Here is a 25,987-nt window from a genome sequence, read left to right as displayed (position 1 = left end):
TTTGAGCTGATGCATGATCTGAGTAATAAATCTGTTTATTTCAAACGTTAATGAGTATCGGCTCATCCAATCAAGACTCATTTCTGTTTTGTTGTGAAGTCAGCGTTGCGTATCGGCAAATCAAATCGCTGCTGTCTGCCGCTGGTTTATGAAGACATTAGAATACTAATGAAAACTTTTATTGGATTATCTCATCTTTGTCTAATTGTATTTATTGACAGAATGCATCAAATAAAAAGGACAATTTTTGAGATTCACCCCCCCAGCCCTGCCCTATGTGTATCTCTCTCTCTCACACACACACACACACACATACACACACACAAACATAGCGTCGGTTTAATAGGACACACCTGCTCTGACTCACCTGAGGACAGGTAACCTCCCAGCCAGTTCAAGTCACAGTGAGAAGCCAAAGGCAGAACAAACGCAGGCTCATTTTGTCTGCATCCTGTTATTTAAAATTGCATCGTTTGTGGACCGTCAGCGAGCAGACACAGATTCTGTAAGTAATGACTACTTTGTACAAAAATCAAAAAGTTATTTGTTTTATTTGTGATGAGTTTCGGGTATGATGTTGAAGTAATAATGTTGAAAATATACAGGTGTATATGTTTGTATACGTTATGTTTTCATGATTAGTGTTTTCAAATTATGTCCTTTTTTTTAATAAGAGTATAGTAAGTCTTAAAGCAATATATAACCAATAAATAAATAATTAGGCATTAAATTATTGTTTGACCTTACAAGGGACTGTAAAATTATTGGGACAAAGTGTTATTAAAGAAATGATAATTATTATATTAATGTTATTTTCACTCTACCATATGAGATATGAGATCATTTGGCTTATTTAAATAAGTCAAATCAGTAATGAAAATAAACAAATTGAATGAAGGCAAAATACCACCATGCAAATGTTTGAGAGGAGAATCGGATATGTGAAAAACAGTCAGGAGTCCAATGTTGTTTCTGCAGAGCTGACGAGGAAGAAAGGAGAAGCTGATAAAACGTTCCGCGGTACATCCAGTACATTACCAAACCTGTTTTTCACAGTGTGTTATCCTCCTAAGTCCATGGAGCCTCCCATAGGATAAGTAACCAAGATGGTAACTAGGGAAGTGTGATCACAGATCCTCAGAGGAACACGTGTTTCAGAAACCTGGAGGTGGCACGAATGGAGACCAAAGTTCCATAACAACTGGAGACCTAATGACAAAATCCTCACACCCTACAAAAAACAATAGATCATCTGTCATGGAAAGAACAAAAAAAATATCTTTTAAAAAAAGCGCTGCATCAGAATAGCTTGTAATATGAGCTGATATTATGTCACCGTGTTCATCAGACAGGTGGGCAGGTGTTTCCACCATGGTTCCCAAAAGAGAAACCCTTTTCCTTCTGCTCACTGTGGCCTGTGCAGCCTTGGGTAAGCAGAAATGCCACCATATGCTTCACTTTCCTCTTACAGATTTCAAAATGCATCGCCTCCTGCTACTTTTGCGTACATTAACGTGTGTCTTTTCATATTTTATTTGTTCCTGCCTGATCAGCCATGGACCTTAATGAGATGCCTGAAAACAGGCCTGTCTTCAAAAATATGGCCAAGAGACTGGTATGTAATTTTCTCAATGACTGACACAGTTTACTTTCTTGAGTTTTCACTTTGATTTCAGTCAATTTTTCATTAACAATAATAATGACACATTGAAGTAATGAAAAGATTTACTTCATGTCATTCTAATGTTTTGCGGGACTACAGTGATGAGTACATGGGTGCAATCACTCATGGGAATCAAACTTTATTCAATAGTGGAAATTTTATGGCAATTTTTTATTAACTAAATTGTATGAAAAATAGAGTAAGCAAACCACTGACTGCTGGTTTGTCTGTACTATCTAAAAGATATTAAAAATGTAAAATCCTGTATAAGATCATGTTGGCTTATCTTTAAATGAAGATTTTATTTGTAAAATGGAAATGGAAATTTTAAAAATGTGTAGTCAAATGTGTTTATTTTCATCATGTCACAGACCATCAGAGCTTATTATAGTAGCCGCTTCCACGTGGCTTCTCTGCACCAGGACTTTTGTTTACACACTGTAAATGCACTATATTAAAATGTTTTTCACATATACTTTGAGAGCACTAACCTCATACAAATATTCCTAGCAATTAAATACCTGACTTTAAATATCTGATGATGATATGTTCTGTTTTTTTGGGTTTGTTTTGCTTTTTTTGTTTTTTTTCATCAGATGAGGAAGTGCCAGGAGAAGGGTGAGAAAATTTGTGTGTTTGTATGAATTTTGAACTCTCCTGCATCAGTAGACAGAGCTAATTCGAATTACTTTGACCAAGCTTGATGTGGTTCAACTTTGCAAGATTTAAACATAGAGGATTGTTTTGTTCCAGGATACCCGGTGCCTGAGATGCCGCATCTGAAAATGGTCTTCAATTACAGGTAATTCTGCATATGAGTGTGATATGTGTTTGGTTAATTTCTTGCCTCTAAGCTGCAAACGTTTGAGTGGTATCAACTGTCTTCAAGTTACTCATGCACAAAGTGTTCAGACTGTGGCCATGCTGGTGATGATTAAAGGATGAAATTAATCAGCAAATAAAACACAAAATCTTGTGTTTAAAACCATTTCCATTCATCAAAGAATTACTTCCACTCTCATTTCTCTCTCAGTGACTTGCCTATGGTGGGCAGGAACTCTGACCAGCCCAACACTGTCCTGTCCACTTTCATGAACATCCTGAGTTCAGTCTCTCACATCAAGGACCCACTGAACCGAATCCCCTCTGATAATGAAATGGTGGGAATACACACACACAGTCAGACATAAAGACAATAAAAATAACTATTTGTCATTGATCATTTTAAAGCATTAAAACTTATCTTAATGGGTCATTTTTCCTATTTGCTTTAAATGCACCTCTCTGACTACTCTCTTTTTAGGCAAACATGAACTGCAGCTATCTGCCATCCATGATCAAGCAGATGAGGAACTCCTCTGTCAGTAATCCCCACTAATGCCAAGTCTTAAGAGAAGAAAACATAATCCGTTAATTAATGCCACTGTCTGGCAGTCTAATGATTTATGCCATCTCTCTAATTTCCCCAGGAGGCATCTGTATGTTACATGCGTGCATTTGTGGGCTCTATGTTCTGGTCGACTTTGACCACACAGAGTGACAACAACATGGACTCGGACGACTACGACACACTGCTGTGGGCCGCCAAACCTGTGCTGCGGGATATGCCTTTAACAAGAATGGGACTTCCGATGAAATTAGCTCACGAAAGAGTGAAAAACATGTGGGTGTGCTTCAAGCAATGACTTCTTCCGCTGCCTGTCTGCAATGTTTTTAAATACTGTAAAACTGGTTGTTTGGTTCCAGGATGAAGATGCTGCAGGAGATGTATAAGCCCTTGTCTGAAGACAAAAGGGACCAGGTGGTAAGATGGGCAAAACAGCAGATTGCACAGAACTACTTCAACTGCACAATGATGCCATCATCTGACTCAGGTTTAAGTAAGAAATTAGTCAAGCACATCAAGTCACACAAGTCATACTCATTAACTATTCATGAGAAAAATAGCTACATTCATACTCTGCTTAACAGATCTGTTAGCACTGTTTCCTCACAGCAAGAAGGATCCAGGTTTGAATCCTGGTCTGGGTCATTCTGTGCAGAGTTTGCAAGATCTCCCTGTGCTTGTATGGGTTTTCTCTGTGTACTCGGGCTTCCTCCTACAGTCCCAAAAACATGCACATTAGGTTAACTGGCTACTCCACATTGTGGCTAGATGAGAGGGTGTGTACGTGTGTGATTGTCTGCCTTTGTGTGTCGGTCCTGCGATTGACTGGCAACCAGTCCAGGATGTACCCCACCTCTCACTTGTTGTCAGCTGGGAGAGGCTTCAGCCTCCTCTGTGACCCTGCATGGATAAGCAGTATAGAAAATGGACAGATGGATTTTTTACAGAAAGAGGACACACACACACTCAGAGAAGAGAAAGAACAGAGAAGCTAGAAAACATAGGAAACACGCAGGTGGAGGAAGACTTGACTAAATAAAGGGAAGCGGCTGAGTGATGAAGAGTAGAAGAAAGACAAAAGCAAAAAAAAAAAAAGGAGACAAGTAACAGGGAGGAGGAGCAAGAGGTAGCTGATCAAAAAGCAGCTTTTTATGTGAAAATTATACAAACATGGATGAAATGTGCCGTAACAGCAAAGTACCACGGGGAATTATACAAAATACAAAAACAATTGTTAAGTGTGTTTGTGTTTGCAAATGTGTTGTTTGGATCATTAGAAGGGACTTAAATCCAGGAAATCAGGCAATTCCAAGACCATGTAAAGTACTGCAGGCATGTGGCAAAGCCTCTTTTCTGTGTGACATAAACCAACCACATTTATTCTATAGAGATGGAGATGCGGTCTTGTAAATCTTCACTGAAATGGCTGAACTCGGAGACGATGAAGATGATGGGACCCTATCTCTGCCATTTAACACCAAACGATGTTGATTGTTCTCCCCAGGAAAAGGTGAGGGGTGGCTGTGCAAAGAACTTTAAAGAACCGATGAACCTGGAAGTGACTGGTAAGCTTTTAATTTGTTGTTCTCTTGGTTTGATTCCTTCACTTCCTCTTCCAGCTCTGTGAATTTTTCCGCTCGGCTCAATTCAAATCCGCCTTGAGAATGGCGACCAAGATGAACCCCAGCCTGGCCAGCAAGTTTCTCCAAAGGTTTCGAGAGTGCTTCAGTGGAGATGAGGAGTTTGCACAGCATGTGGACAAGTGTGTATTCGTTTATGAACGAGTGTACATTAGTGCGTAAGGAAAAAGGAAAAATCTTGACAGATAAAAGAGCGTGGTCACAGATGCTCATTACAAGTGAAAGAAAACCACATTAATTATAATTAAAGTCTGTGTACAAACTAATGTACATTCTGAAATTATAAAGACTTGATTCAATTTTAAGATTGGAATAAAGACTAAATTGTTGCCCTCGAACCTCCTCAGGCTCGGCATACTGGCCTGTTATTATTACCCTGCTCCAGACTTGACTTCTGAGCTCGGCACGAAACTCCTCTCTGAGCTTGATGACTGCGACAACCCCAGAATCAAAATGGTATCGCTCACTCATTCATGCTTACCCCAGCTTTCACCCAAATCCTCCCTCATTTCATGAATCCTTGTCCTTGTACTCTCTCCCTACTCAAGCTGAAGATGCACCTTGTCAAGTCTGCAATGTCAGATTCCAACACTACTCAAACATTACGGGAGCTTGGCAGCAGCGTTAGCTTGCTCTCTCCCAGACAACTGTCCATGATCTCTTGGAATGATCTCAAAGAAATCTACAAAAATGCCACTGTACAATGGACACAGAGCCAGATGCGCACCCTGGTCAAGAAACATCTGGGCAACACGACGGTGAGGCTGCAGGGCTGCTGGTATCTTGACTGTAACGTGCTCCACCTCTCAGTCTCTACTTATCACACTCTGCTTTCCCTCAGTGTAAAGAGGTGTCATGTGAGGAGCTGATGGACCTTCAATCAGTTGCAGGAGGTTTGCCAAACTGTGTGCTCAAGCATGTCAAAGTCAGGGAGCTCCTGAATGACACAGAGGCCTTGATGAACATCTCCAAGCTCATGAAGAAGGGGCAGTTGAAGGCCATGCTGCACGGGGTGAGTAAAGAGAGAAAGGAGCAGGATCACAAATCACAATTTCACAAAACACAAAAGTAATCTGTGTCATCTGGGATGCCATTGCTATAAACTGTGAAGATCAACTTAAAAGGAAGAAATGTTTCCCTGTAGCTGCGTGAGGATGTGCATCCCTCAGAGCTGGTGGAGAAGCTGCAGGGTGCTTTGCTTCGCCGACTCTCTTTGAGCGTCCTGGCGAAAGCAAGCATCACGTCTTTGGATCAAGTGGAGAATAAAATATGGCGTCTGTCACAGGTAATGACCCTCTTCTCTGCTAACAGCCTTGGGCTTTCTGACTTGTTGTGCTGGTGATTTGTAAATTATTATTGTTTTGCATACATTCTCCATAAACTGGCCTGGATTACAGAGTTTCATAAATGTACAAGCTAATTGTTAATAATGTTAACTGAGTAATTTGTTGTATTTACTAAGCATTTCTTAATTTGGTGTCTTATCTTTCCAGGCAGCTTACCTGGCAAAAAAGATGCAGAACCTAAATCAGCTTCAGTACAGGTGAGATATACAGCAAACAACAACGCAACAGAAACCCCATTCATTACAATACTATACAGTACAAAAGCCTCGCAATGAAAACATCTGACAAGGCTAAAGTGGTTTGTATTGTGACCAGCAGATGTGAATCCAAACTGATGGTCACTTCTATTATCATTTCATTTTATTTCAAGCATGAAATAAAAATGAGAAAAACTGAAATAAATCCTCACTTCTGAGTCTTCACAAAAACCATAACACAAATAAATATGATGACCAAATTCCTGTTTAAGGCTGTTTTACTGATGTTTTGGTAATGTGCATGGTCTTGTTATTGTGTGAGAACTTCTGCCATTGTTTTACATGGTTTACATTTGAAACATTTTTGGTCAAAATAGGAGGTTGCATTCAATCCTTCAGGGCATAACCTGTAAGATGATTGATAAAGTAGCAGCCAGTGATGTGCAAGACATGACTCAGGCCATATGGGAGACTCCACAGTGGCTCTCCAAAGTGCAGGTATGTATTAATTCTGTGTGTGTATATATATATGTATATATATATGTATATATATATATACACACACATAAATAAAACATGTAGAGTAGATCAACTCACAACAGTAATCGATAATAAATATGTTTTTTTCAGGCAGGATGTGCTGCCCGGAAGCTTTTTGCAACTTTAGAAACAGAAAGAACTGATTATTTCAAAACCATCACTGAGGAGGAGATGGACCAGATTCCCACAGCATTACTTCTTCATCTGCCGTAAACAAACCGTCTTCTCTCTATTTCACTTTATAATGCCTTTTAAAAAAATCTGAAATAAGGCAGAGCTCCGTATCTCATTCGCAGGCCGTCGAAGGTGATGGACTTGCCCGACTCTGTGTGTCCCGTGTTTCTTGACAAGATGGAGGTGGCCAACCTGAGCTCACTGCCTCTTCGTGCTCCCTCTCGCCCCTTTCTCACCCAAAGAGCTCTGCTTTGCCTGGTCAGCAACGACACAGATAGCTGTCAATTTAAATGAAAAGCTAATATAAGCTCTCAGGTTCTGAGCTTGAGCTGTTGGAACAGCATGGATTCTCCAAGTCTGTACAATGCTCCCAAAAAAATATTCCCACATTTGCTGATTTGATGATGGTGATGATTGCAAAGTCCACTGTGTATAACAACAGCCGATGATATTTGCTGTGTTTACTGTTTGCAGGGGACAAACCTATCCAGACTGAGCACTGAGGATGTGTCCAGGCTTGGACCTCTCTTATGTGAGCTTCAGCCTTCCCAACTGCGTCTCGTGGCGTCCAGTGTCCTCAACTCCACCCTCCAGGCCATGGCTTCCTGCCAGCATATTCCTCAACACCACAGGGCAAATCTAATTCAGCTGGTCAACGACACTTTTGGGTAGGACAGGCTCCCTGTGGACACTGAGCTTACTGCAGAGAAAGCAAGAATTAGATGCATTTTTTTTTTTAAATCTTCTGCAGAGATCCATCTGATTGGTCAGCTGAGACTATGGAAAAGCTGGGTCCTCTCCTGCTTTTGGATGATAATGCTACATCCGCTCTGCCTAATAAGGTCTCATCTCTTTTCTTTTCATATCATTCGGACATTAATGCACCACATAACATCCTGAGTTTGTGCTTTTACACATTTTCATCAATAGTCAATTAATCTCTCAAAATGATGACAATGATTTGGCCATGTTTGTTTATTCCCCTTCTCTCTACCTCCATCAGCCGTGGATGAAAGACGTTCTCTTTTTCCTGTGGTCACGCCTGTCTCAGGCCTCTGACACGTTGAAAAAGAAAGTCTTCATTCTCACCACCACCACATCAACTGCAGCACGTAGCAACACTGGAACTGACAGTAGCACAGCAAATGCTCAAGTACCGACTGTGGAGCTAATAGAAGAACTGGGAATGAACAACGTCTACTGGAGAGCCGAACAGCTCGATCAGATGTCAGTCGAAACCTTCACTGCTACAGTAGAAACACTTGGGAAGATCTCTGACTACAGTGCAGATCAACTGGCCGTGCTTAGGAAAAAGGCAACTGAGGTACGGTGGAGGCACTGATCCTGGATCTGTTTATTCAGGCAGCAGAGGACTCCTCTGGCACAGTGATGGAGGGAGAAAATCAACATATAGTTTCCTGTCATTCTTACATATTTGGTTTGTTTTATTGTTCACTTGACTTAATTGTGGTGTTGACAGTCATTTCAGTCATACAATTAAAGTACACAAATATTTTAAAATTAGAAACTACCTGACGAACTAACTCAAAACCTAAAATTTAAATGGGACAATAATTTTCACAATATCCACCAAATGTCACACCGACACAGAAAAGTGCACTCTGCACTAAACTAACATTCTGGCCTAAACCAGGAGACATTAGCTGAACAGTTTTTACACATGAATTAAAAAATAACCCTTCCCTTTGTACCATCCCTTCTTCCCTCTCTAACAATCTTCATACACTAAAAGCTGTAACTATTAATAATAACATAATCCAATTTTTTATAGCCAACACAATGATTTTCTGTGTAAAAGTCTAATACATTTGAATTGAAAGTGTTTCTGTTTGTTTCTGCAGGCCTTTGGCCCAGTGTCAAACATGACTGAAAGTGAGGTGATGCAGATGGGGTGTATAACTCAGGGCCTCTCCAACACAGACCTGGAGCAGCTCCCCCTCTCCCTGGACACTCTGGAAGAAATTGCCCGCTGTGGCTGGAGTGAGTCGCAGGTAAAGTAAGAAAAACAGCTTCAATGCATGTATCCGTTATCACGATGTTCTCTTAATCAAGATGACCGACCTGTGTCAATAGATGGAGCCAGTGTGGAAGGCTGTTGCCAAATACAACAACGTGACAGCGCAGCAGCTGGGAGTTGTAGAGATGGTAGCATTGAACCGCTTCATCTGTGGCCTAAACTCCAGAGAGATCGGACAGCTCAACATGGACGCCTTCAAGTTCGTCACTTGTGATTTTATTATGGTGCCACTTTCAGCTTGCAATAATCACAAATTAGTCTGAATCTGATTAACCCGTCATATAAACCTTCACAAAAGCACCCAACGCTACTAATAGTTTTAGAGAGAGAGGCAGCCTTTTCCCTAATCTGGTCTAAGTGACATATGTCTTTAGTAATACTACTAATTTAATCAGGATGCTTAGTTTTGTAGCAAATCTGACAATTAACAGTGAGACAATTAACAGTGATATTTCTTACAAGCTTCCCACTGAGAACACATTCTCCTCAGCAGAGTATTTTGACGATGAGCTGCAGAGTGTGTTGTGGTCACGACTACATAACGTGTGGTGTGTTTGTGTGTGTTTCACAGGGAAGCTGTGGACTCAATGGATGGTGTTCAGTGCTCCATCAGTGTTACACAGCAGTTAAAAAGGCTTGCTGTGTCTGCGTTTGGACATCCCAGCACCTGGACTGAAGCAGAAGTCTCAGATCTGGGCAACATTATCGGTTAGATGATCCCCAGTAATCTGTGTTCTCTACAGGAAACCAGACCTCACTGTAGCATTCTTCAGAAGTACAGTAAACCATCAGCTGGTGCAGAAACTTTCAGTTCTGGTCCTGTGCCTTTGCTCGGCAGCATTTTACAAAATACTGAACGTACATTTCTGTCTCTCTCAGCTGGTTTGGGTGCAGCTGAACTTGCTTCTTTAGACCCGTCTGTCTTCTCATTCATCAGCAAGTCGTGTGTCCCTCGCATACCACCAAGCAACTTGGCCGTAAGTAGCTTTCTCAGTTGCTCACCACTGATGGATTTGACGGTTAAAAGATCATGAAAGGAAAATACAAAGTACATTTACTCATGAACTATTTATAAAGAGGTACTTATTTCAAAAGGGAAATATTGTACCTTTTACTCTGGTAAAGTACATTTATCTGGCATCTGTGTTTTGTTTTAGCATATTATTTGTCATACAAAGCATGATCGGCTTTTAGAAAATAATGCTTTGTTCTTTTAAAAACCAAGTAGGTAGACAATAGTAGAAAGACTATTACAACCTGTTTTCATTGCAAATTTTGTAAAAGCAACTTTGTCGTAATATTAGTAACTCATCCTGCATTAATCTTCTTCTTTCAAGTAAAACTGGTTTGAATATTTTTTTGTACATCGCCGAATATTGTCAGAAATTGCTGGTTAAATTGTTTCGTGGGTGAGATGTGCTCCACTTCAAATAATTACAGCCAAAATGACACTCACACACGGTGTTAATGCATCAGAGATACATACATACAGCATCCTTTGTATATGTGTAAATATGTATAAAATTTGCATGCACGGTAGCACCATGAAAGGGATCATATGGCTTAATGAGTATTATTTTAATCAAGTACCTGCTATACACTCTTGTATTACTTAAGTGAAGGATCTGATAAGATTCTTTCACCCTTTGACCTCTCTGGCACTTCCTGTTTTCCCTCCAGGCCCTCTCTGCTGCTCACCTGGAGGCTCTCGGACCTGATAATGCTGCAATGGTAACCAGTGAACAGCAGGCTGCCCTAAGAGACGTGCAACTGGCCGCGCTCGAAAGGGCCGCGACCGGGTCTCGTGCGCAACAAACACAAAGCCCAGGAGAGTCAGGTAGGAAGATGCATGTGCAATACTCTAAATTCACGTTCTTTTCAGCGTTTAAATACTACCAGTGCATTTCCCATAAGGTTAATTGTTTACCAACCTGCTATCAAAAGCTGCCATATAAATAAATCAAAAATAAAGTTTATTCCATATCATTAATGACTAAATCACAACAAGGTTATAAATAACAACAAATGACAATGTGAAATCAATGTGCTAATATGGAAGGAATAGGGAGAATAATGTGAATTATCTAAATCTGCTGCTTCCCTTCAGCTTTACTGAACTTTAAAACTGATTTCAGCTCATTGCTATCCTGCCAATTTCTAAGTTTCAACAGTTTTGATTCTTTTACATGAGAAGCAAACTTTAAGTTTATACCTGTCATCAATACTGTCTGAGTCCACTGATACCTCTCAGTGAGGAAATCTTCGCATTCAGTGTTCCTGTCACTCTCATTCAGGAGCTCCGTCACTGAGTGTCGAGGGGATCTCAGCCTTCGTGAAGCCCCTTCTCTTTCTCTTCACTGGCTTCCTGCTGCTGTGAGAACAGAGCGCCACCAAATCCTGCTACAAAACTGCGTAGGAGCTTTAGAGAACCGCGCACACAGAAGTTATCATTATCGTACACTCGAGACAAGATGTCATTTTTATAATTTGGGATGAAGGCGTGTTTTTCATCGATGGACTGTCTGAGACAACTTATGTGTGAGCGTAGAGTGTGGCTGCGAACAGCAACAAGCACAAAACGTAATCATATGACCTGGTAAGATGTGTAGATTCTATTGTTATTACATTTTATGGCATTCACTTTCAAAGGCCCAGTGTTTAGGATTTAGCTGCATCTAGCGGTAATGTAGCAGACTGCAACCAAATGAATACTCCTCAACACAGCCTCCCTCCCCACAGCACGTAGGAGAACCTACGATGGTCAGTGGTGGACTCCACAGAGGACCAGAAAAGGACAGAAAGGATCCGGTCCCTTTAAGATAACAAAAACACTGTTCTTATTTTCAGGTGATAATAGAACATTATGAATATTATATTCCATTTCTGCTAATAGAGCCAACTAAATTCTACGCACTGGACCTTTAAATATTCTATCTCTGTATTTATAAGAAAGTATATTTTAATAGAATGAAGAGGAATATTTAATCCATGTCTGTTGTCCACTATATGGAACATCTTTATCTCATTATCTGGATATGTGATACTGCACTGACAAAATGGAAAATGAACAATGTTCAAACTCAACAAATATCAATACACTTAATCAATTACTGCTGTATTTGAAGATGAAAAGCAAATTAAACAGACAATATGACAATTTTGAATCAGCTTTTTTTTGTTTTTATAAACATTTATTTTGATTAGAAATTTGTTTTGTCAATGTAAAAACAGAAAAGGTTAAACAGAACAGTGTGTGTTAAAGCATTGGACAATCTCCTGAGGAAGTAAACACAAGCGCAAACAGGTCGCAGATGACTACAGAACACTACCAGAGATACTTCAGGGAACCACCAGCTTGTCAGCCATATCAGACAACAGCTAAAAAAAAAAAAAAGGTGCTACTAGCCAAAGAAAATAAAATAAAAAATGTCAAAACACAGCACTCAAAACCTCTCAGACATCTTTATATCAAGTAACAATTTTGCTACGGTGCTAACAGTCACTGAGCAACATGATTATATTCATGTAGTTCACCAGCGCTGAAGTCAGTTATGCAGAACAAAGACTAAATATACAAAGTCCAACATGTTCTCATCTTCTTAGCGAAACATACACATAATCACACACATACTGATCTTTTTACAGTAATCTCATTAAAAAAGCTTTAGACCAACAAATCCCAAACTGAAAAGCCAAATACATAATTTTACTTCCAGCCCTTGCACAGAGAGGAGGAATTAATTTCTCAATCTGATGTAAATAGAGTACATTCTACTTTTAAAAAGTATTAAACCCCATTTATTTAAATATACTTTACTACTGCTGACCATTTTCCAAGTGACATTTTCAGATTGTATTTCTATCTCTCACAAAGTTCTCCTTGAAGCACAATATAAATATAAACGTGCGGGGGCTTCAAACACATTATCAATACCAGTAAACATTTAAAGGATAGGTTCACATTTTCTCAGGCTCATCTGGAAACAATACATGCGCTGAGGGAGTTACTGTATTCCTCCTGTCCATGCTGGCGGTGAAGAGACTCTTTCCATACATGATTCGAAGGCAATGATGGGGGATTAAGACAAGACTTACTGTCCTCAATCCAGCTGAAGCTAATATGAAGTTAGAAGAATTAAGTGGGTATCTTCCAAAGTAACAGTCTTCTGACCCTCCACAGCAGCTCTGGAGGGAAACACTGTCCATGAAAACCCACACACACGAAATTTGATGGGTTACCCATCGTAAGCAAACTCAAAGTTCACTAAAATGCTTAATATGTACTAAGCTAACATAATCTCAACCAACGCCATGAGTCTGTAAAAAATAAAGAGGGACTTTATGGAAAAACATCTGGGTTTGCCATTCAAGGATCTCCTCAGTAGGATGACAACATCGCTATCAAAACATTCCATCGCTGTGTCAACAACAGCCATCGCAATCACAGTGGAATTTGGTTCTAACATTCACAGTTCTCAACAGGCACGTTATCATGTGAATGTGGTCACAGCAGTGAACCAGTCAGACTGACGGCTCCCCGACTGAGAAGTCGCTCGATCATTACCAACACAGAAATGCAGCATCAGGTCCTGAGTGTCAGAAGTGCAAGGGTAAGGCTGATCTCTAACACTGAAAATCTTTTTTTTTTTTTTTTACAATCTATTTATATAAAAACTCTGTCTTCCAATCTTTGGTTGAATTAGTGCATAGGTGTGATCACAAATAAGGCACTTGTTTCTTTCATAAGCAACAGACACTATTATTCCTGTCGAATCAGGTGCCTCAGGTTGCTTTTCCTGCATTCCTTGCGCTGATAAAAGCCATACCGTGTGTTCTGAAGTGTGTATTCAGATCTGATGCCTTTTCAAAGCGTTTGCGGCACACCTTACAAGTCAGCGTGTCCTCCTCGTCCATACCCTGAGAGGACGGTGATGCTGGTGCAGAATCATCCACAGAACTCTTCTCATCGTGGTTCCTGCTGTGAGCAGGGGAAGGTGCTGGGGGCAGGCCGTGGGACTGCTGGCTGTCAGTGAATGCATCTCTCACTTTGTGGGTAATGAAGCGATGTCGTGACAGGGAGGAGGTGGATGTGAAGCAGGCACCACACTGTAGACACTGCAGACTGCTGCCCTCCGTCCCTCCCCGCCGATGCTGGCTGATGTGGTCCAGGAATGACGCCTGGCCCTCTGTGGTGAAGCCACAGGGGGCACAGCGGAACCCAGACTCAGGAAGGGAGTAGGGGACAGAGGAGGAGGAATGCAACTTTTTCACTGGACTCACTCCATCTGTTGTCTCTTCATCCTGCTCCATCTTCACAGCTCCTCTGCGTCTCCGGCGAGCCCCCAAACTGCTGTCCTGCTCCGAGGAACTGTCTGCCTCATCGCCGCCTCCCTGCGAGCACAGGAAACCAAGATGACTGCCGTTAATGACATTTTAGCAAATAGTGTTTCCTGTCTGGCTTCTTCAAAGAAATACAAAAACATGTCTTACCATCAGAGCGTCCCGGCTTTCTGTGTCCACACTGTGTCTCAGCTGAACATGTCTCTCCAACATCGCTCTGCTGCTGAACATTTTCTTACTTTCACTACAGAACCTACAGATCCACACATATGCAAATGAAGTTAAGACATAAGCATCAAGTGGATATCAGAGTTTGTTTAAAAATAAACATTTGTAGTCAACACATCTGACAGCATATGCCTTCATAAAATCAGTGATCACGGCTTCAACTCCTGCACAAAATGCCAGCAAAACTACGGGAAACTCACTGGCATCGAAAGCCACGATTTGTGACTTTGTGTTTGTCTCTGATGTGACGTCTCAGACTTGAAGTGGTGGTGAAGGAGCTCTCACACTTGTTACAAGGGAACTTCTTCAGAGTCTGTGTAACACAAGTGCAAAGACATACAGATACATCAATTCGAAATGAATTAAGTAGAATTATATATCTCAGACTTTAGAGGGAGGGTGGACTTTCAAACCTTTCCATGTTGTTCAGCCATATGGGTGATGTAGTGTTCCCGGTCTGTGTAGCGTCTGTGGCAAGGCGCACACTTCCACCCTGAAGGGGCTTTAATCCTTTCCGTCTTCTCTTTAACTTCATCCAACCATTCTTCCCCATCTGAACTCAATGCAGGACGTGAATGAGAGGAAGCGGCTTGAGACGAAGACAACTCTTGTTTCACTGCGGGAGTCACATGAGTCTGAGGAACAGAAAGAGAACTGGGTAAAAGATATAGACAGAAAAAACATGGAGGCAGAGAAAGAGGTATTTTTTTGTCTTAACACTAACTGGACTATATCAAGCACTATATGAGCATGTACATACCTTGAAATGATCCAGTAGTGAATTCCTTTGAGAAAATAATTTGGTGCACTGAGGGCATTTATACACATGCACCTTCTGATTGGTCAAATGAGTGTCAAAGTGGACATACAGCAGGGGCTTGTGGGTAAACACTGTGTCACACATCACACATTTATAGATCAACCTGTACAGGCATAAAAAACAGGGCCAGTTAATTAAAAGGAAAACATTTCTGTGTGTTTATGTGTGTACATATATAGAGAGATATATATATATATCTTACATGGTCTGTCCTCCAGTGAGCGTTGGATGCTGGGCACTGATGTGATTCTGTATGCTAGGAGCAGACTTAAAAGCCATCGGGCAGCTGGGGCATTTGTGGAACATATCACAATGAGCCTGTTGGATGTGAGACTTCATTGAGTTGAGTCCTCCAAACACCACCAGACAACTGGAACATCTGCAGAGAGAACGAATTGTTAAACGACAAAGAAATGAGGTGAAACACGGACGTATGAGTATATAAACAAACAACCACGTTGGAATATTTCACACTTGTATCCAATGCGGCGTGCGAAGTGCAAACAGGCCTCGTCCAGGTGTGTCTGAAACAGCGGCTGCTCAGACACAACCCCGCACTCTGGGCAGACGTGTGGCGGGAAGCCTTGATGGATGCGCTGATGAGCTGCTGCGCTGCAGCTGTTGGACAGAAGCATGGGAGGAGAACACTCTGTGCACGACTGGAGAAAAACAGAAGAAGAAGGAATAGATAAAGAAAAGAAGTAAATTACAGTTCACTTTCTTTCTCATTCTCAAAACTTCTTGTTGCTCAAAAGACTCACAGTGGTTTGTGCTGGTTTGATTTCTTGGAAATGCTCAGTCATCTCTTCTTTGCTGCTGAACTGAGCCTGACACTCAGGACATTTAGTACTGATGTATTGCACTGCCTCTGCTTTCTTACTGGATAATGCTTTCTGTGGTGGGGGTGTAGCGTTAGGGGTGGTCTGGCCTAAAAAGGATGATGATGATGATCCTGAAAAGGAGGACAGAAGAGATGAAGAGACACATAAGCACACACAAGAATCACATCTGAAAAAAGCTGAACAACAGAAACAATGTTCACCAACCAACTGCCGAGAGTTCCAGCTGGCCAATCATCTGCTCCACAGGTACAGGTTTCATGACCAGGTGCGAACACTGCATGATCAGGCCTTTCTCCTTATGCTCCCTGGCGTGTAAAAGCAGGCTGCACTTGTTGAAGAAGGCCAGCCGCTTGGCGCAGTGATTACAGGTCACTTCAATCCTCAGCGAGCGCCGAGCGTAGTGCCGTGCCAAACTCTGCTCCAGCGCAAAGGCATCACCACACTCCAAACAGCGGTAACCCTTCAAGGGACGTTGGTACATTAATATGAAATAATACAATGACGTGAGCTTGTCATGAAATTCTGATAAAAAAGACCTGGTTCTACTGGAGATGGATTTCACCCTGTAAGGAACATCATGTCACAGCACGGCACAGCATGGTTTATAATGCGATATCAGATGAGTTATACAGCACACACCCTCTTCCTGTACATTTCACATAATTGAAAACAAAGCAGTCTCACCGAGATCAACTTAATTTGTCATGGGTTTGTATTAGGAGTACTCTGTTCAGATAAATTACTGATTTAACCGCAGATTTTACTTGTTTTGTTTTGTTCTTAAAATGTTAGAATATAATGAAAAAGTTTATTGTGATTTGCCAGATCCCACAGTAACATGTCTGCAAACATTCAAGACAGTAAATCCAAAGAAATCCAGATAAAACTTTACTTTGTAAAGACTACTTTACAATTGTCAATAGATGGGGAGTCACACCCTTCAGAACTGTCTGTATTACAACTGGGCTTGCCATGCTCAGACCATATCAGGCTGGTTCATACATTTGCTTCATCAACAGCAACATATTTTGCTCCAGTGGATCAGGGCGAAGCCTGTCTCAGTCAAACGGTGGAACAAAAAACATTTCAGCTTTTCCTATAGAAAATCTCAATGCCACAATAAAGAGAAATGAAAGTGTCTGTTATATTTGGTGACCCCTCCTTATCTTCCTGCTGAACTGCACCCATGTTTTGTCATTGCAAATTAACAGACATTGTTTTCTCTTTCTTTTGACACGGTGCTGGTGTAAACAAGAATGCATATGATGTGGTTCATTTGAATGTTAATACAACCCACACATGTTCATTAATTTATTCATTACCGTTTTCCTGTTAGGCAAAATCTGTGCTGTCTGGTCCTTTGGTTTGGTTGTAAAAAATCATGAAAATAGCTGACCATTAATTTTTATACTGATCAACTAATTGTATGAGCAATATATTGACAACTTACCTGAGTAGGCAGAGGAAGACCCCACTCTGCAGGAAGAGGTGAACTCAGATCTGGTTTATAGCTGGGCAGCAGGTTCCTGTTGTTGAGAATCTTGTTGAAAGCTTCTACCAGGTTGGTCTGACTCTTGGATATGATTGCCCCTGTGCTGTTAACTATGGAGGCTGGTCTGCTGCCACTCTGAGGATGGAGCAGAGGTGACGGTGCTGGAAGTGTCATCCCACTGTTCAGACTTTTCTTACTCACGCTTCGAGAACTGACCCCACCTGGGCTGACTCTGGGGAAGGAGACAGAGACGGAGGGCAGGGCTGCAGTTTTGGTGATGCTAACAGCTGTGGGGGAAACTTTAGATTTGTTGTCTGCTGCGGTTTTGTCTTCCTGGAGCATTGTCATTGTAGGCATCCGAGACTGCTGCGACAGCTCCCTCTTGGATCTTGTGTTACGTTCAGGTGAAGATTTTGAACTATCCACACCCTTTGTAATGGCTCTTCCACCTCTTTTAGGTGCGACACCACTCACAGTCCTTGTGATGCTGCCTGAGTGTGTTTTGATCTTAACTTTGAGCGGGCGCAATGGAGGTGAAACCGTCTCTGCAGACACAGGATCCTCAGTGCTGACACCACAGCTCTCCTCGTTTGCATCTTCAGCCACCTTTTCCCTCAGCGCTTCAGTGTCACCTGGCCTGTCCTCTTCTTTGGGCTCACTTTCCATGAGCTCCTCTTGGTGATGGACATCCTCGTGGTTTACTGCTAGACCTGATGTTTGGACAAAATTAGGACTGCTGCTTCTCTTGGGGACGACAAGACCTGTCTCACTGGGTGGTGGGCTCTCAGGTGAATCTCTCTCTTCAATGACATGCTCTGGGTATTGCTCTTTTTGGACTGATGCAGACTCCGTACTGACAGACGGAAGGCCACCTTTGAAACTCTGTGTTTGGGGAGCTGAGGTGGGAGAACTAGAGGTGGTAGGTTGCTCCTCTTCCTCTAGCTGGGGTTCAGGTTTTGCAGGTGCCAGTGAAGGGAGATGGGAAGGATGAGAAACAAAACAGGAAGTTGTATCAGGAGAACGAAACAGCTCAGGGGTCTGTACTTTAGCTCGGTATTTAAATTTGGGAGAGGAGGACATTAGAGACTCTGGGCTCTCCCGGATCACCAGTGGACTTCCTAAGTCTGGCTCCGAGTCATCTTCATCTGAGTGCATAACACACTTAATACTAGTCTTGATACTCCTTTGTTGTGCTAAAGGGGATGATGCATTGCTGAGGAAACAAGTTTCATCCTTCTGAGGGGAGCAAGGAGAAAGGTGATGGCTGACAGAGGGTGGAGAGGGAGGAGTTGAGGAGTTGGGACCAGCACTAGTCGGAGACTGGAGGTAGAGCAGCGGCTTCAAACTATTCATGACATCAGTTGTGTGCTGGATCGATCCAACCTCAGCTTCTTTTTCATTGTCCCCTTCATTAGTGTTCAGTGTGGACCTCAGTGGTGAAAGCTGGGACCATGGCTCCCTGTTGGACTGTCCCTGATCTCTGGGGACAGATACCTCAAAGCCATTAGCAATCTGGGGCTCCACAGGGCCATCAACTGGCATTTTAGGACCAAGCTGTGAGGTGAAGTCACCAAATTTGACCTGAACTTGAGAGTTTAAGCCACTGCTTGAAGGATTGTCTGTTTTATCCTCGACTGATTTCTCATCTTCCTCAAAAGACTCAGACCGCACTGTGTTCTTCACAATAACACTGACCACAGGGGGGTTACTATGTGAGGCAGGAGGGCAGGGAAAGCATGAAGGAGATCCACTCTCTCCTTCTGCAATAGTCCCCACCTCATCTTGTTCCTCTTCTGGACTTGACTGAATGGCCTCTTTGGCATCAATGTCAGGAATGTCAAAAGCTGCCAGCAAATCATCAAAGTCTGGGGTCTTCATGTCCCCCATTGCCAGCACAAGGTTCAAAACCTATAGGGGTAATGTATGAGTCACAATACGTTAATTCAATGACGAGATGATGACACAGCAAATGACACAGAAAGCAAACTTTCAAGTCTGACTGAAATAAAAATTGTGACAGTTGGTATCGCAAGAGGATCGGAAGCGTTTTGTTAAAGTAAAACGCAACTAATCGGTGTGACGTTATTCGTCTCCAAACTTAAGTTATGAAGAACTAACAAGTCTAAAAAAAACCAAGTGAAGTTCGACAACGCAGCTGCTTAGCATGTGTATCTTAACTGTCATGCTGCAACAAGTGGGTCCTTCTGCAAACAGCTAGCTAAACGTTAGCATTCACTTTAGCTGGCCTTGCTAACGTCAACCGCCCAACTTTCCTCATGCAGTTAAAGACTATGATTAGATAGATGAGTGTAACACTCAGCTAGAGTGGTCGTGACGTACTATCTTTAATGCATGTAATGCTAGCTCTGAATGAAACCAACATCAGCTCAAGCTTGTGTTTAATTTGAATTACCTGCTAGTTAGAGAAGTTGGTTCCTGACTTTCCTCTCGGACGCATAAGTTTTTCGTCACCAATTCACGCGACAGTAACTTCCCACAAGACTCAAGAAGAACAAGAAATGGTCTCGTGTACAGTTTCCATTTACAGCATTAAAGACGTACACAATCGTTCGTGAATCCTACAATTTCAAACACTTTCTGAGAGAATACAAACCTTTTAGAATACCAACTGTATTTTTAAAGACATCTTTTACAAACCACATTTTTAGCCAATTTTCAGCTACATAAATTGTTGCCAAAATGTTTTCATGAAGTATTATATAAAATAATACAAATGGGGTCAACACGTCCATGCCTCTGTGTTCACTTATGTACAATGTGTGTTTTGTATGCAAGTTAAAACAGGTACTGAATTACTAGCTTTGTAATCGCTCAAGTATGTGACTTTATTTACTCTTTCACCCTCTTCTGTTTATTTATTCTCTCTTTGCACATTTCCATCCCTCATCCCTTCTGTCCTTTTATTCCTGTGTAAACTGGTCAAGGAGCCCGATACTGTTAATTTTGATGGTGTGTGAGTGTGTGTGTGTGTGTGTGAGAGAGATATGGCTACCAGCATTTGCAGTGCTGCTCTCAAGTGTTATCACCAGTCGTCGTGTTCCTCTAAATATTCATTGATATTTTGGAAAAGTACACATGTACTTGTTTTCCAACACAACTATTCATACATTTCAAACATCAAATGAGGGACCATTGTGTATTTTGTAAATTTATTGAGGAAATGTTGAGTGTTGTATTACAAAAGATTCAAAAGCATATCCTTGACACACACACACACAGAAAAAAAATGAAATCAGAATAGACCTATAAGCTCAAGTGGAAACAAAGGCAAAGGTTGCTGACAGATTACACAGCCACATAAACAAAAACAAAAAAAAAGAACATAACTGTTCCTGTATGGAGGAGAGTAATACCGTCACCGTGAATAACACATGCAGCGTAATTCTCTGGTCTTTTTTTATTTATCATATATTAAGTTCCTCTCTTTGGGTATTCATTTCTTTTTCTCCTCATCCTTCTTGGTGTCGGGTTTAGAGCCCGTCTGTGAAGCCAGTGATCCCATAGCATTACGGATGGCCTCATTGTTAGGGTCGACTCCGGGAAGGTTTTCCAGGACGCTCTGCAGGAAGTCTGGATCCTGCATAACATCGTAGTCCTCGTCATCCTGGATGCAAAAAAATAACATGTTGTAACTCATCTTCATGAAGTGCTTTTTAATCTGATAAAAAAAAAATACAAGTGTGATTTAATATAGGCTTGCACTTACCTTAGCCTTATTGGAGTCCATGTCAGCTTCAGTGTCCATGTCCTCAGCTCCAAAATCTGCAAGAAAAATGGAACACAGGTGTTGGTTGAGTAGGAAAGATAGGTTGATGCACATATGTTCAGGTTAAGAATCCTTCTGGGAAGCCCGTGAGCCCATTTGGCCTCATTCTTCTTGATTCTACACGCTCTGGGACACAGTTACAGCAAATGCCCCCGCCCATCTACACCTACCTACGCCTCTCTGTCATTGTTTATTTCTTTCATAAATATTATATTATTATGTGCTTAATAAAAGCTTTCTAGCTGAAGAAAATGCCCCAATCAAAGATGAGTACCCATTTGTTCCTTATGATCTGACACCGAACTTGTAAATATGGAGCGCAAACTAGTAAAAACTGCTCCTGCAAACTCTCTGTCATTTGTTTTCCAGGCTCCAAAGTATACCGTAACCCCAATGTCAGCGGCTCCAGGTAACCATTATCCAAATTAGAATCAGGTACTTACATTTCGACAGTGAATCATACCTACACTAATAAAAGACAAGAGAAACTCTATATTTTGGAGTTTGTGGCTTATTTTAGACTCAAGAATATAAATAACACAAGTACAACACATACAGAATACGTTCAAATTGAAGCCACAAAACTGGTTCTTCTGTCTTCTCTAACATGCCAGCTCACAAAGTAAATAAGGTAAGTATGTGAATAATAATGAAGCATGAAATGGACTGTTACGACTGATGTAATGTGATAATTGGTCAGTCAGCTGCAAAAACAGATATTTTTAAAAAAAACTTTGAACAGTGAATATTGAAGAAACCTACGCATTTACGCATTACGCATTATTTAAGATTCTGTATCAAGACTCAATTGACCACTGAATGAGCTGGTGAAAGCAGTAGGTACTGTTAAGTGCAAGTGCGACGGGAAGTTCTTGCTGTATCATAAATTAATTTTACTACGTCTTTTATATTGTTTAGGAGAGGCATCCTCAATCACAGCTTATATTATAGGTTATGAATTCTCTGACTAAGGAAATTCAGAAAACTCAAAGTCCTTCTTGAACCTGCTCCTGCTCCCTGCATGGACATCTGCAGAGCGTAGGCGATCTGTTCATCTTCTGTCATGCGACTGAAGTCGGGTAGAGCCGGTGTGGATGAGTCTGTATGGGGAACAGACATCTTCAACAGGGCATCCTCAGTCTCTGCAAGAGAAAGAGAGACAAATATGTATAGTGAGCGCACTTACAATGGGAGCTATGAAGTCTCTGATGAGGGAAGATGGGTTGAAATTGGCATCTGCGATAGCAAATCAAGTTGGTGGACATTTTTCTCACCATCTGCAGCAGGGGAGGAAATGCCAGCTTCAGCAGCTGATGCAACAGCAGCTCTGCGGGCTTCATCCTCCTGTCGTTGTCTCTGCTCCTCCATAGACACTCGCAGAGCCTAGAGAGACGAAGAAAATATTCTGATCTTACCAAAATGACAGGCCTGCATTACCCTAAATAATCACAATAGTGCAAGAAATATACAGTGAACAAAAGTAGTTGTAATATGCATATGATGCAATATGAATGAATCCAGAGAGTTCTGGAGACAAAGGACAAGACAAGTTTTTGCTCACTTACCAGAGCCAGCTCTGGGTCTGCACTGGGATCCACTCCAAACTCAAAGTCACTGGCACCCAGGCCCAACACCGCACCTCCCTCTCCAGCCAGGATGGGTGAAGACAGCAGGGCATCAGCCAGACTGGGGCCTGGAGGCACTGTGACCAGATGGGAGCCTGCGCCCTCCTTGCCATTCAGTGTGTTGATGAAGGCTGTCAACTTCTCTGTGTTCATCTCCTACACAGGTGAGAAATAATGAGGGAGAGTTCATGGACAAGAAAACAGCGTAGAGAGGGATATTAAAGAGGTTTTGTGTGTTTGTGTGTGTGCGTGTGCACATGCGCTTTGATACCTCCTCTCCAAAGTTTATGACATCCACGTTGACCTTTTCCTTCTTTAGACGCTTTGCCATTTTGACCAGCTACAGAAAAATAAAAATATTTCAGATGACACGAATACATGTTTTATTGTGGACATGAATAGCTGATGGTTTTAATGAAAAAGCATTACTAAGTAAGATGAATAACAACACTGAGTAAATCTAGAATGGCTCTTGCTACATCAGACAATGTTCCAGAATTGAAAATTTTCTGCTCTTTACTTAGCAATGTTATCCTGGTAACTTCATCCTCCTTGATAAAGAGGGGCTCCACTGATGGAGGTAGACATTGGTAAAGCCTTAACACTAGTAGTAAGATACTCATTTTTTCTGTTGAGTTTGTCAATCCTTTATGCAACTCGGGGAGAAGACTTGTATTAGTTCACATGTATGGTTCACTCAGTCAATTCATAAACAAAGTTGAAATAGATGAGCATTAATGTTGCTTTGGTGTATATAGGCAGTACTGTTCAAAGTACACCAAGTATCACTGTACTGTACTGATGAGAAACATGCTTCGCCAAAAACACGTCAACCAACCCATCCAAAGAAAACCTTTACAGTAATGGGTAATACCTTGCTATTAACATACAAAACACATCGACTTTGCTCACGTCTTTTTCGTTGTCCTCCACTGGGCTGCCAACAAATGCAATAATGCGCATCTTGTGGTTTTTGCTTTGTCTATGCTTCAGCGCCAACTACAGGGAGAGAGACACAGCAAATGAAATAAAGGAGTTTTGATATGACAAAATGTATTTATGTGAGAAACAGGACAGTAGATATTTTCACCACAGGCACCATAGACAATGTATTAGCACAACCACAAGTGATGCTTCTTCAGATTAGGAAAGAGCATGGGTTCATTTGTGGATGTGCTAATAAATAGCACTTAAAAGAATTTTTTCATATTTTCACCAGGGAGAGGAAGCCCTGGGCTACAACAAGTTTGCCAATGTTTCAAGAAATTCTCATTTATATTTAGAGCAAATTTAAACATTTAAACTGACCTTTCCAGGTGTCCTATTGTTCTAAGAAATTCACTTCACACATAACAACTCATTTACTGCGAGAGGAGCAGGAGAAGACTGGACTGAGTAATGAAAGTCACAAACTCACATGTGCTACCCTGATGCCGGTGCAGAAGCTGATGTTCCCACGAGGCTGCACAGCGTGGAGCTTGGACAATATCCTGCCCGTGTCTGGAGTCAATGTAGTCAGCACCTCACAATTGCTGGACAGGGACATGACATTTATTATTATACTGATTGGTTTTATATCTCAGTACACCAATTCAAAACACAGTGCTTCTTACTTTGCCATAGTGATGAGTCCCACATTGTTTTCAGGGTTGCTGCGGGTCTTGGTGTGACAAACAATATTAACTGCATCCTGCTGAGCCTGTAGCCTAGTGGGCAGAAAGTCTCCATTGCGCATGTACTCACTGTTGTCCACACTGAGAAAAATGAAGAGCAGTGTTAAAAACGAGTAGTTTCAACAAAAAGAAAAAAAAAGAAAAAGTAAATCATATAAATTGGACAAATGCTGGTCGCTGACATAGGCCAATATCAATAGTATGAAAATAAATAAAGAGCATCTCTAATGAGAACACTGTCTGGCATGAATCAGGAATCAGTTAGTTCATTAATTAATTAGTTGATCGACAGAGACCCATCAACAGTTTTGACAAAAGATTAATCACTGAGGTAATCAAGCAGAATGCCAAACAAAACAGGAAATAAATTAAGCAATTTTCATTATTCTCTTATATTTAACAAGAAAAAAATCAAATTAACTATCAACATTGTAATACAATAGACGGCTGTTCTGATAACGCTAAGGATTTTTACGTTGTCGTTTTTATGTTGTTGCTCTCTCTGGATATGTCCAAAACTGAAAGACAGCGTCTGTTTGTGAAAATCAACTAACATGTTAGCTTGGATTATTAGGTTGGTCAAATATACTCAAAACCAGTTCCCACTGAAATGCGTGTTTTGACAATGACAGTAGGTTTTGATTATGTTAGCTTGCTAATGCTAACACGTTAAACAAAACCATTTCTTCTCAGTAATCTCTGGGCTTTACAGAAATACTTCAGTTCCATAAACCTATGGTGACAACACTACACACATTAGCGTTAGTAAACATATAACTTGTTAAAGCTGACTGAAAAGCCGCTGGTTTGTTATGTGCTGAAAGCTCCTTCAGGCTAGCGTTAGGCTATAGAGTGACTCAGGGAATAGCTTGAGCATCATAAACCCCAAAACAAAACAAATAAATCTGCACAAACGACTTCATAAAAAGCATATGTCGTTTATAAGATAGAACTTATTTTGGACGGAGTTATCCTTTTCTATTTTTAATTTCAAACATATTTTTAATTCCTTACCAGACCATAGTACTCTCGAGCACCATCTTGACGTCTGTCGTTTGCTACGTCATCGTGATGGTTTATGGGTAATGCTGTTTTGTTTTTGTTTTTTGTTTTTGTTATTTTTTTTAGCTAACTTTTTTTAACTAACTATTTTTCTTTATTTCCTTTATTTATTTATTTTAAAAAACTTTGAATT

The 25,987-nt window shown here is 41.2% G+C and overlaps 3 protein-coding genes across 5 annotated transcripts; 1 reads left to right on the top strand and 2 right to left on the bottom strand.

Annotated features, from left to right (window-relative positions):
* Window positions 1-349: 349 nt before the first annotated feature.
* On the top strand, window positions 350-12,149 carry otoa (otoancorin). 3 transcript variants are annotated; one of them, XM_046400882.1, is made up of 28 exons: window positions 350-505; window positions 1,349-1,429; window positions 1,554-1,615; window positions 2,260-2,281; window positions 2,417-2,465; window positions 2,697-2,823; window positions 2,967-3,023; window positions 3,133-3,326; window positions 3,410-3,543; window positions 4,439-4,560; window positions 4,670-4,812; window positions 5,038-5,146; window positions 5,239-5,448; window positions 5,532-5,702; window positions 5,835-5,975; window positions 6,184-6,233; window positions 6,611-6,731; window positions 6,864-6,982; window positions 7,070-7,205; window positions 7,422-7,615; window positions 7,699-7,789; window positions 7,951-8,271; window positions 8,810-8,959; window positions 9,042-9,184; window positions 9,557-9,693; window positions 9,865-9,962; window positions 10,666-10,822; window positions 11,280-12,149. In XM_046400882.1, exons 2-28 carry the CDS (start codon window positions 1,372-1,374, stop codon window positions 11,360-11,362), a joined length of 3,399 nt encoding a protein of 1,132 aa, XP_046256838.1. In that variant the 5' UTR covers window positions 350-505; window positions 1,349-1,371; the 3' UTR covers window positions 11,363-12,149. The 3 variants fall into 3 exon arrangements, with proteins under 3 accessions (XP_046256838.1, XP_046256839.1, XP_046256840.1); XM_046400883.1 differs by having other exon boundaries at window positions 355-505; window positions 1,353-1,429; XM_046400884.1 differs by lacking the exon at window positions 350-505 and adding an exon at window positions 1,072-1,260.
* Window positions 12,150-20,223, bottom strand: znf687a (zinc finger protein 687a). Its single transcript, XM_046400881.1, has 11 exons — window positions 20,121-20,223; window positions 17,666-19,615; window positions 16,420-16,675; window positions 16,135-16,325; window positions 15,848-16,032; window positions 15,576-15,752; window positions 15,314-15,476; window positions 14,967-15,188; window positions 14,754-14,866; window positions 14,476-14,578; window positions 12,150-14,376 (listed from the first exon to the last, which is right to left on the bottom strand). The coding sequence occupies exons 2-11, from the start codon at window positions 19,592-19,594 to the stop codon at window positions 13,768-13,770; spliced, it is 3,948 nt and encodes a 1,315-aa protein (XP_046256837.1). The 5' UTR covers window positions 19,595-19,615; window positions 20,121-20,223; the 3' UTR covers window positions 12,150-13,767.
* Window positions 20,224-20,863: 640 nt separating this feature from the next.
* Window positions 20,864-25,934, bottom strand: LOC124065460 (26S proteasome non-ATPase regulatory subunit 4-like). Its single transcript, XM_046400886.1, has 10 exons — window positions 25,807-25,934; window positions 24,733-24,873; window positions 24,537-24,651; window positions 24,032-24,118; window positions 23,391-23,459; window positions 23,060-23,275; window positions 22,769-22,877; window positions 22,499-22,636; window positions 21,435-21,490; window positions 20,864-21,332 (listed from the first exon to the last, which is right to left on the bottom strand). Exons 1-10 carry the CDS (start codon window positions 25,830-25,832, stop codon window positions 21,162-21,164), a joined length of 1,128 nt encoding a protein of 375 aa, XP_046256842.1. The 5' UTR covers window positions 25,833-25,934; the 3' UTR covers window positions 20,864-21,161.
* Between the last annotated feature and the right edge of the window lie 53 nt (window positions 25,935-25,987).

This window comes from Scatophagus argus, chromosome 9 (assembly GCF_020382885.2).
Source record: "Scatophagus argus isolate fScaArg1 chromosome 9, fScaArg1.pri, whole genome shotgun sequence".
Classification (NCBI taxonomy): Eukaryota; Metazoa; Chordata; class Actinopteri; family Scatophagidae; genus Scatophagus; species Scatophagus argus.
Note: the sequence above shows the minus strand (reverse complement) of the source record. Positions and strands in the feature narration are given on the sequence as shown.

Excerpts from the sequence above, each read along its gene's own strand:
- otoa (XM_046400882.1), top strand. The coding sequence starts at position 1,372 with ATGGTTCCCAAAAGAGAAACCCTTTTCCTTCTGCTCACTGTGGCCTGT. Across the intron at positions 2,466-2,696 it reads AAAATGGTCTTCAATTACAG|TGACTTGCCTATGGTGGGCA; the intron begins GTAATTCTGCAT and ends TTTCTCTCTCAG. Across the intron at positions 6,983-7,069 it reads GCATTACTTCTTCATCTGCC|GCCGTCGAAGGTGATGGACT; the intron begins GTAAACAAACCG and ends TCTCATTCGCAG.
- znf687a (XM_046400881.1), bottom strand. The coding sequence starts at position 19,594 with ATGGGGGACATGAAGACCCCAGACTTTGATGATTTGCTGGCAGCTTTT. Across the intron at positions 15,477-15,575 it reads CTCACTGGAGGACAGACCAT|GTTGATCTATAAATGTGTGA; the intron begins GTAAGATATATA and ends ATGCCTGTACAG. Across the intron at positions 15,189-15,313 it reads CACTACTGGATCATTTCAAG|ACTCATGTGACTCCCGCAGT; the intron begins GTATGTACATGC and ends TCTGTTCCTCAG.
- LOC124065460 (XM_046400886.1), bottom strand. The coding sequence starts at position 25,832 with ATGGTGCTCGAGAGTACTATGGTCTG. Across the intron at positions 22,878-23,059 it reads CAGACCCAGAGCTGGCTCTG|GCTCTGCGAGTGTCTATGGA; the intron begins GTAAGTGAGCAA and ends TCGTCTCTCTAG. Across the intron at positions 22,637-22,768 it reads TTCCTCCCCTGCTGCAGATG|AGACTGAGGATGCCCTGTTG; the intron begins GTGAGAAAAATG and ends TTTCTCTTGCAG.